The 11,001-nt window shown below is 35.8% G+C and overlaps 1 protein-coding gene across 1 annotated transcript; it reads left to right on the forward strand.

The window, feature by feature from the left end:
- Window positions 1-8,422: 8,422 nt before the first annotated feature.
- LOC137809607 (axial regulator YABBY 4-like) lies at window positions 8,423-10,606 on the forward strand. The gene is given in 9 exon segments (XM_068610719.1): window positions 8,423-8,544; window positions 8,546-8,595; window positions 8,597-8,678; window positions 8,822-8,956; window positions 9,101-9,224; window positions 9,335-9,383; window positions 9,463-9,538; window positions 9,681-9,788; window positions 10,388-10,606. Coding segments are annotated over 9 exon segments (786 nt in total). The 5' UTR covers window positions 8,423-8,463; the 3' UTR covers window positions 10,469-10,606.
- The last annotated feature ends 395 nt before the right edge of the window (window positions 10,607-11,001 follow it).

Consider the following 11,001-nt stretch of genomic DNA (forward strand, 5'->3'; position numbering starts at 1 on the left):
GATCATGGTTCTAAGATCAAGAACTCACCAATAACAAGTACCAAATCCCAAACTCATTTGGATGAACCAAATATTGTCAAATTGAATCAACAAAGGAATAGAAACTAGATTAACCGAACAGAATTAAGCTACTAAACAAAAGAACCGAACAGAATTTAAAAACAAAACAGAATATAGGTGCTGAAAATAGAAAAACCGAAAGCTAGACAACTCAAAACACAAGGTAACATGAACAATTGAAGAAGAAGAAAGGAAGGAGAAGAGAATGCTCATGAAGATGGAAGATAGGTTGGATGATCACGCCACTAGAAGTATGGATGCTCCTAGATGAGTGTGGAAGCCGCCACTTGAGGAAACCATGGTCCTTCAAGATAAGACTAGAGAAGAAGCTCAAAGCTCTCCAAATGCTCACTCCAATTTTGAGTATAGTTTCTTTAGATAAATTCAAATCTGAAATTTACAAGGAAGGCACCTCTATTTATAGCCTAAGGTGCTGAAAAAGAAAGCTAAAACAATTCAAAATTCCCTCCTAATTCAAACTAGAACCGGCGCCTATTTGCAAAGCAAGGAAGGTGTGATCCTTTCCTTCACTTTGGCACCCCCTATTCTACTTCTACACCTATCTACTAATACACCCCCCTAAAGCTCCTAACTAAAGCCTAAAAGATGCTATAACAAAAGAGGTTTCTAAGGTTTCCCTCTAAGCACCTTCAACTAAAGACACTACAAAAAGAGAAAATAAATGTCCTCTAGCTCCCAAGGCTTTGAACATGCTTCTTGTAATCCTTTGAGGTGGACTTTGACCTCCATGGGCGTCCTCCATTTGTGCCTCCACCTCTTCTTGAGCTTGATGAGTGGCCTCCATGTTCTCTTGGGCTTGATCTCCATCAGAGGTGCTTCTTCTGAGCGTTGTTCGTGCTTCCTCCCCCGGCGAAGCCGCCGGCTATAGTGTTGATAACCTCTCGGTTACCTCTCCTATCGGCCTCCCTGGGGGGTCGTCCCTCGCGGGTTGTCGATCGCCTCTGTTGTCTTGGTCATTTCGGCCGTGTTGAGGTGACCTCGTCCACCTGAGTGGATCCGCCCGGCGGGGTGGTTCTCGACCATTCCTGACGAAACGGCGGAGATGTCCAGCCTGGATAAGTTCCTCGATCTTATCCTTAAGGGCCTGACACTCCTCGGTTGAGTGTCTGGTGTTTTGGTGGTACTGACACTGCTTCCTCCGGTCGGCATTATTTGGGCTGGCCACCTTCCTTCGAGGAGGGATCAACTCGGCGTTGAGGGCCTCGTCCAGAATCCTCCCCCTCTCAGCCGTCAGGGGTGTGTACCTTGAGAACCGGATTGGCCGGTCTCGGTTGTCCCGGCGTCGATCATTTATTTGATTTGGCCACGCTTGGCGGTCCCTTTCTTCCTTGCTTCTCTCCCCACCGGCCTCGGCACGGGCCTGGTTGCAGAATTCTCTTAGCTCTTCCAGCTGCATGTACTTAGCAGCTCTCTTTCTCAGCTCATCCAGGCTGTCAGCCGACTGCATGCACAGGTTGTCGGCAAAGGGCCCCAGACGCAGGGCCGTCAGCATGTGGTGCATGGCAACGTCCGGCTCAGATTTCGGATGCTCATTGCCACTTTACTGAACCTATCCACAAAGGTTCTCAGTGACTCTCCCTTCTCCTGGCGGATGCCTACCAGGGCGATGGAGGTTAGGTGGTGCGGCCGGCTGGTCGCAAACTGAGTTTCAAACTTTGCTACGAGCATGGCAAAGCTATCGATGGAGTTGGGTGAGAGCTTGGTGAACCAACTAAGGGTTGCTCCTTTCAAAGATGTGGGAAACACTCGGCACAACACAGCATCGTCCGAGGTGTATAGACTCGTATGGGTGGTGTAGGCGTCCATATGCTCGTCCGGGTCGGTCGACCCGTCGTACCGGTCTCGGTTGAAACCCTTCCACTTCTCAGGTAGTGGGATTTCAATGATGGTGTTGGTGAAGGGATGTCGGCGGTTCGGGTCGGCCGTTAGGCTCGTCCGGGTGGACCTGATTAGGCATGACTCGTCGCCCATCTCGGTCTCTCGGGGAGGGGGTCGGCCTCTCGTCCCCTCAGCCACATCTGGGTCTAGGGGAGAGGTGTAGGACTTGTCGAAAACGTTTGTCGATATGACAGAGGGTCCTCCCTCTCCCAGCTTCTTTTTCATTTCTTCGTTCTCCCTTCGGAGAACTTGCAGCTCCTGCTCGTTTCTTTGAGCAACCTCCTCAGTCTTCCTTTTCATCTCGGCCATCTCCCTTTGGAGAGACTGCAGCAGCATCGTCTGGTCGGCTTCAGTCATTCTCTCCATGCTTCTGGTTGAGACCATCTACTTTTTTCCTTCAGCTAGTTTCCCTCGGCCCCACGGTGGGCGCCAATTGTTCCTGCTAGGGAGATGGGACCTAGAGAACTATTGAAGTCTTCTTCTCCTTCCTTCGGTCGGTCAGGCAACTGGGTGGTGAGCTGGGATTCTTCTCGTCCTCCTGCTTCTCCTTCGGCACTCGGTCTCGGGTGAACACCGGATGGTGGGGGTACCTGCGAGGGCACTCCGACGCTCAAGTCAGTAAAGCGGGTGGTCAGCTCTCAGGTAGGTGAACAGTAATAAATGACATACTTTACTCCTTAGGATGCGTGTTATTTATATTATTCTAATGGGCCTACCCTTTTGGGCCCGTTTGTCGAGGTGGATACCGCTTAGGGTTGCATTACCTAATTCTTAATGATGGATTAGCTTTACTGATCTCGGTTTGAGCGTTAATGGTGGTAAGGGTCAGCCATCGGCCAAGTTAACATGACGTGTGCCGGCCATCGACTAAGTTCCCATGGTCTTGACCGTCTTCAGTTAGGCCTTCTAAGGTCTCAGCCAGGTAGACAGTCGGCCTCGTCATCTCGACCAGGTCCCTCAGGTCTCGGTCGGCTTTCCTTTAGTTTCGGTCAGATTGACCTGATCTCGGGCAGGGAGGTCAGGGATCGACCTCGCCCATACCCGTACAGCTTAAAAATTGTAGGAGAATAATGGACTTTCCGCACTGAATTGTATGTACAGCCTGTGTATCTCTCCACGTCCTGCTCTACCTTTCCTAACATAGAGGAGATTTAGTCTTAACAAATGACTATATGGAAAATAAAAATTCTAACTTTTAGTTGGTGGCCTGTAGGTAAAATGTTATTATAGTATCATAAGTTGACTTGTAAAAGGCATATTTAGCATAGAAACTGAAGTATTATTATTAGAATTCAGTGATCATGGGATTACATTTCAGCTGTATTCCCATTTAAATATTTTTCACCAATACTTTTAGATAAACGAAATAATATTCGTAAGTAATAATAATGCATACCATGTCGCAAGATTAAAATTCTTAACATTTTATAGAAAACTACTATGCGACATTGAGTTTGTCAACATTTCATTTATTATCAAATTAAGAATAATATGAACAAGGATTATTTTAATTAAAAATTGATTTAATACAAATAATACCTATACATAAGTCCAAGTATAATTGATTAAGAATACATGTCTAATCAATTACAATGACATACATAAATTTGTTATGTTGTGGGAGTAATTGATGAATAACTCAAATATAATCGATGAATTACCTAAACCTAATAATTAACTACAAATACAAGTCTAATCAATTACAACTAAAAATATATTCTATTAAGTTGGAGGAGATAACTGATTAAGAGTTTAAATGTAATAGGTTAAAGACTTAATATCAAACTATGTTATGTAGATTATCAGCCCAACAATGCAAAACATTCTTAACCCATGTATTTGAGTATTTTTTTTTTAATATTTTCCAATGCAGATAATTTCTTAGCCCTGCATGCTTAACCCATCCAAATAAAGCATTAAAGACAAAATTCATCACATAAAGAATTTCTTTAATTAAAGACGAGCAGAGTTCTTAACAGATTCAATCTATCAGCAAAATGGTTTCCAATTTTTTTTATCATCATTTCATTCCTATGAAAAAATATAATAATACTTTTAAAAATTTTAAAGGCCAATTCAGTGTTAAATCAGAGGTTTAAGTGTATATCTGAAAAAAAAAGGTGTAAGATGACATAATTTTTGAAGAAATAATTTTGCGATGTAATTTTTTTTCAAAAGATATGAACAAAATAAAATTGGTACTTTTGTGGATTTGCCTTCACTAAACTAAGAGGATTACAATTTTTAAAATATATTACTCTTAATCATTTATTTAAAAAATAATATTTGAATCTACAACTAACTTCAATTTTTTTATACACATGAACACTATTTTTGTTTTCGGGTATTCCTCAAATTTTGTAATCAATATTTACGAACGCACTCTATTTTGAAAATGTATTTCTCACAATCTTAATTTTAAAAGATGAAAATGAGTGTCTTTCTCTAATGTTTTTGAACATTGTATTTAATACGTTATGTTAGTTAATTTATAATTTACTTTTTATTTTGTTTAACTCAAATAGGAGTAATTAGTACACAAGTTTCTCTAACTATTTTAAAGCATTATTCTTTGTTGAAAGCATTATTTTTTGTCTTGATGATACATTATGTAACTTTAGTCTTTATAGTTTATAACATCTACTATAATATCATATATTTAAAAATATATAATGAGGATTTTCTAATATACTTATTTTACATTCTTATTATAATTTTAATTATAAAAAATTGAATATCCTAACTATGTTAGCTATGCAACCCAACATTAAAAAAATAAAAAAAAAATAGTGAATATAATTTATTAATTTACTAAAAATAATTTTTGACTTTAATATAATTCCACACAATCCAGTTATGTTTTTTTTTTCCTCTTTTACGAAAATTTGTAATTTATATTTTTTCTTTAACATTTTTCGTATTCAAAGTATATATAGAAAATGATAATAATTTATTAAATTTAATGATATCATAATAAAAATATCGAACACATTTATCGCGTACGTGTTTTCGTTACTATTTAAATTTTGTATTTAAATAATGTATCTACGTATTTGTCCTCAGTATGAAAATTTTAATCAACTCGTGTTTTTATATTTTTTCTTTAATATTTTTTGTATTCAAAGTATATATGTCAAATTTTTCCTCAGTATATTTGTCCTCGGTACTTTTATCTTTAAGAAAATTTAAGAGTTTCAAATTAAAATTATAAATAGCTATAATTAGTTAAAAAACTTAAACTATAATTACCTAAAAGTATATATGTGACCTTTAAAATAAAATGTGGCAAGTGGTAGTAAAATGGGTCATCCATACCCATTAGTGGACTGGTCCATCATCATAAAGAGATTTTCTTCTTTCACCTCCACAGTTTCTTATTACATTTCCATAAATATTTTAATTCCAAAACTACTCTTCGACAAAAGGTGCAAGGCTTCTTTTTCTTTTTTATTTTTCAATTGTATATAATTTGTCACATTCTAAAAGTCGGAATACAATTTTTGTATTTTAAGAGTTCGAAATATACATTATAAAAAAATTATAAAATAGAAACCAAATTATAAGAAAATCATAAAATAGAAATCAATTTAATGATTTTCTTGTAATATTTTCGAACCCTAAAAACACATTTCAAACTTTAGAATTCAGAATATATTTTCGCATTCCAAATTTTAAATTTCATAATATATTATTAAACCTATAAATATAGAATTTAAAATATAAAATTGTATTCCAAATTTTAGAATTTAAAATAGAAAAGTGTAAATGAAGAAAAAGACAAATTTTTCATATCAAGTCTTATATGGAAGTTCATAAAAAAAAGCATGGAGAATATAACACAGACGAAAAATTTTGTCCACCCATCAAGGGACAAGTGGCAGACCACCAGTTTTTATTTTAAATTTTGTTATATATATATATATATTATATTTTAAAAACATATATATTTATATAAATATTTTTGAAATTTTTAATTTATTAATTAATATCTCCAATAAAACAAATTAAAATAATTATTATCTTTATATATTAAATTATTTAATTATAATTAATAATTGAAATTTAATTTAGAAATGTTAATGATTTAACTTGTATTACTATTTCATGTTTTACATCCTCGAGTGGGGATGCCACTTCTGAATTTGTCTTCACCCTCTAAAATAACTGTATCATAATTTTTTGGGGGGAAGGGAATAATTGTGAGAATCTTTTGGCATGAATAAGTTAGTATTAGTTTACACTTACAGCATTTCCTATGTATAATCTTATCCATCTAAAGCACACCCAAACTTAAAGGCAAACTAATGAACATAAACTAGAAAGAAAGAAAAAAAGAGAATAAGGGAACATTAATTTGATTCTTGTAAATAAAAAAGCATTGAACTAAATAAATGTTATCTTTGTGAATGAAAAGGGTAGGTGGAAGCTTTGATCCAACTTCAATTGACAACAGTGACACCTCATATAAGGCTTAATGATCTGATATTTGACTCACCCGTTTTAGTTCAAATTTCAAGGCTTCAAATACACTTAGTCCCTTTCTTGATGTTGAACTACTACATCCCACAATTATGAGATACCCTTTTCGGCTTCTGATCATGTGTGTGCTGAAAAGCTCAATTTACTCTCTTGCTTTGTGGTAATTTTTGCCATGAAAATGGTGCATAGCTTTATGCTTAAGTAGTCTTCTCAGGTTCATTTAGAAAGCAAAAGTTTCCGTGTGTCAAGGGCTCCAAGGCTTTCCTTATGTGCATGCAAATGCAATGACAGCTTTAAGTGGACTTGTTTATTTGGTTTACATATTAAATAATTTTCATTTTTCTCATTCAAAGTGCTAGCAGAAGTTGCCATCTTCAGATAGATGATGTCATGGACAAAGAAGCTTCTTCTTCTTGTTATAGATTGTGTATATAATGAAAAAAATTGAGAATCACTTGCTCATGTTATTGCTTTTGCTTGTAAAATAAATTACAAGTAAAAGGACCATTCTTGGCAGCAAAATAGTATTGCTGGCCCTTTTAGAAAATCAGAACCCCAAACTTTTCATGAGATTTATCATTAAATTATTATGTTCTTTGGATTCTTTCTATTTACATGAAACTGAAAGAGGTTTACCAAACTCATTTTGGTGAGTTATTAAGGAGCTTTAAAGTAGAGTTAAATGAAACAATAGGGCCATCATCTTTCAGGGTTTTGAGACAATCTTGAAAGCAGAAAAGTGCAAAATATAAAGTATAGAGAGAGCCTAAAAAATGAGAGTATATATAATTGCAAGGAGACAAAAACATCTTCACAGGTTATAAAAACGAGTTAAAAATAATGCAGATATTGGAGAAGTGTATCTTCATTCTTCGGTACTTGATTCCTACCTACCAAACAGCTTCCGTTCATTTTGTATGTAGGACATGGCTATGGATCAGAATATGTAAAAGATTTTCAAACAATTGGTTGTTGGTGGAAAGAAATAGTCATTGTCACCCCATATTCTAAGTCTAGGCCTATAGGAATAGGATTACCAAAGTTAGTTGTCTGCAATAACATTGTAAGGGCAATTTTCATATTAAAATTTAAAACTCCCACACGTTATTGCATTGACGTTCATGAAACAAAATCTAATCCACTTTCAGACATGTTGAACCAGTTCTTTGTCAATCTCATATTTACCAAAATCTCTTTCTCAATAATATCTTGAGCATTGATATTTTGAGGAGTGTAGTATATTTGCAAAGGTTATTAAAAATAGTTAGTGGAGATTTGTACCACATCATCTACATTGGTTTGTAATTTATTAACACATGAAAAAGTGAGGAAATTGCATGAGCCATCACAGATAAAAACCTTGTTTGTACTAGTTTTTCATTTTGTTGAATGAGTATTGAGTGTTGGTTCTGGGAAAGTTAGAGCAAGTAATGTGCAGTGACATGGAAGGGAGTTTGAATGAAATGAATATGTGGTTAATGCAGAATCTTGGGTCAAAGTGAAACAAAAATAGATGGGAAAGACACATGTCAAGAGAGCACAGAAAGAGGGGAGGATCCTTTTTCATTGGTCTATTTCTTTTGCTGTCATTCAGGAAAGACAAATCCTAAGATGACTCATTACCTTCTCTACGTGTCTTTGTGGAAACTTCCCCTCCCTTCCACAACGCAAGTTTTTTCTGCACTTTCATTTTCATCTAGGACAGAGAGAGGGCTTGGAGTGGTAGGAGTGTCAATAAAAGAGAAAACAACACATGAAACAAACAAGTTACATTGGTCATTCTGCAAAGTTCCATAGAACTTTGGGCCACTGCAACCCTATGGAGAAGTTTGTCAGTGATAAATAATGTTCATGCAAATAGGAAAAATTATCATAAACCCTCTTCTGAAGGGTGTGGCTGTAATTTGACACCCTACACAAGACTTGAAAATATTAAACTCTCCACATCCTTAACGTCAATGTTGGAGTGCTTTCCGGCAATGAAAACCACCTTAAGTACCCCATTCCACAAATCATTAAAGTAAGATGATGATTGATTATGAGTGTCCATCTTCAACTATAAATGCTTCCTTGTGCCAGAAGAGCTACACCTTCATCTCTCTATCTCCTTCTTTCTCTTCCTCTCTTATACACTCACAAATTCAGACAGATACACACCAATGTCAACACTCAACCATCTTTTTGATCTTCCTGAACAGATATGTTACGTACAATGTGGATTCTGTACCACTATATTAATGGTAATGGACTCTTTGCTCACTTCAACTGCACTTCTAGAGTTCATGTGGCTATATTTTCTAAATACATTTGTTGAGTTCATGTGGTTTTATGACACTTTCCGTATTTCACTTTTTATTTCTTTTTCAATTCAACTGAGATGCAGGTAAGTGTCCCATGCAGCAGTTTGTCAATGGTGGTGACAGTAAGATGTGGGCACTGCACAAGCCTCCTTTCTGTTAACATGATGAAAGCTTCTTTTGTCCCTTTCCACCTTTTAGCATCTCTTAGTCATCTTGAGGTGATAGGTTACCTTTCCAATTCTATGTTTGTTTGGTGTTGTTGTAGTGAATCCAATGACCCACATACTCATCTTTAATTATTTGCATCATTTATTGGATTTTTAACTGAAAAAGCATTTGTGACTGTCTCCACTCTTCTCCAGCCAAAAGAAAGTAGTCCAGAACAAGATGCTAACAAGACTTTGAACAGCCACAGTGCATCCCTGATGACCTTTTCTGATTGTGAGGAAGAGGATGTCATTCCAATGAGTAATATTGTGAATAAACGTACGTAACATAGTTACTTCAATAATAAGATGAGTTATTGAGTTTAAAGCAAGGTTTGTGCACTCATACTTCATTATAAATTGGTTTTTTTATCCATGGATTGTATGCAGCTCCAGAGAAGAGACAGCGAACGCCATCAGCTTATAACTGCTTCATCAAGTAATGATTCAATAAACAAAATTGTATAGCATTAATACTTCAAACTTTGAATTCTAATGAGAGTACTAGTTTAATGCAGAGAAGAGATTAAAAGGCTAAAGGCTGAGAACCCTGACATGGCTCACAAAGAAGCTTTTAGTACAGCTGCAAAAAATGTAAGGTCTAATCTCTCAAGCTGCTTTTTAGTTCAACTAGTTTGCAAATTTGGTAGTCTTATAAAGTTGGTGAACCATGGATATTGGTTAAAGAAGGGTGCTTTTCTTAAGCTTTTATCTTGAAAATATTTGTCATTTTCAGTGGGCCAATTTTCCCCCAACTCAGTGCAAAGGAGATGATCAAGAGAGCTGTATCCAGACAGATCAACTTGTGGATCTTGATTCCCAAGTGGACCCTCCTGATGCTGAGGTAAAAGCATAACCATTTGGAAAAACTCAGCAACCTCTTCATTTAAAACAAAAGGTTCTCTCATAATTGAAACAAATCACTTTAGCTGATTAAAATTAGTTATTAGGAGGAGATTCTTTGGTAGGACACTACACTGCATCTATAGTATTGCATGTCCCTTTCCTTCATATCACAGAACAGTAGAAGTAGGCTCCATTCATTCAATAGCAAAGACTTATCCTCATGTGATGGTCGCCAATTTGTGTGACATTGAGACATTGAACCGTTTATTAGAAATTTTTGTACATTCTCAATAAATTATGATCAGTGTAAGATGTTGATTAACATGGTGTTCTCAAAATATGGAGAATGCATTAAAACTTTACCACGAGACAAGAAGAAATTTGACAAAGAGGAACTAAAGTGGCAATAACACTGAAGTAAATAAGACAACACGGTAACTTTAACACGAAACTACAATGAAATGTAATGTCTGTAGCTAGTCAATTGCTGACACTGTCCTTGATATGTGTTAACTTTTCTAGAGTAATGTAGATGCAGTTCACTTCACATGCAACTTAAAGACTACTTAGTACTTCACCATTCTGTGAAACTTTCAGGTCAATGAAGAAGATGGTCAAGGTTTCCGAGGAAGAAAGGTCCAGAGGAACTCCATCTTTGAAAGGACACCGTTTGAGTGAAGAAAGTTCAGTTTTTATGACATGACAAGAGAGTTATTTTGTGTCTTAACTCTAAATCATTTTCCAAATGAAGAAAATATGGTCTTTTCTTGGTAATGAAAATGAATTAAGTAGGGTTATGAGCTCACAATTTGAGACTTCAACAACTGCTTAAATTGATACTTTTATCTGACACCATACTGCTTCCATTAATTACTCTTCTTCACCACAAATGTGTTCTTGTTTTTTTTCGCTCACCTAAATGTTTATTTGTTGAACTGTTGTTTCAAATTAATTCTCAGACTCTTATGGCTCTTAACAGATAATGGCTACAGATTTTTTGTGATAGATAAATATGCATCACATTTATTGGTACGTAATTTGACGTAACAAAATCATGAGTCAGTTTCTTGATTTTCTCGTGTTACTATAGAACCGATTTTCTTAGTTCTGATTTTCACGTAATACACATACCAATATTACAGAAATAGGATTTTTTTTTAATCCACAAAATGAGTAATTTTAAATTTTTTTATTCAAATCGGTGAACTATT

The sequence above is a fragment of the Phaseolus vulgaris genome, chromosome 2 (assembly GCF_000499845.2).
Source record: "Phaseolus vulgaris cultivar G19833 chromosome 2, P. vulgaris v2.0, whole genome shotgun sequence".
Lineage (NCBI taxonomy): Eukaryota > Viridiplantae > Streptophyta > Magnoliopsida > Fabales > Fabaceae > Phaseolus > Phaseolus vulgaris.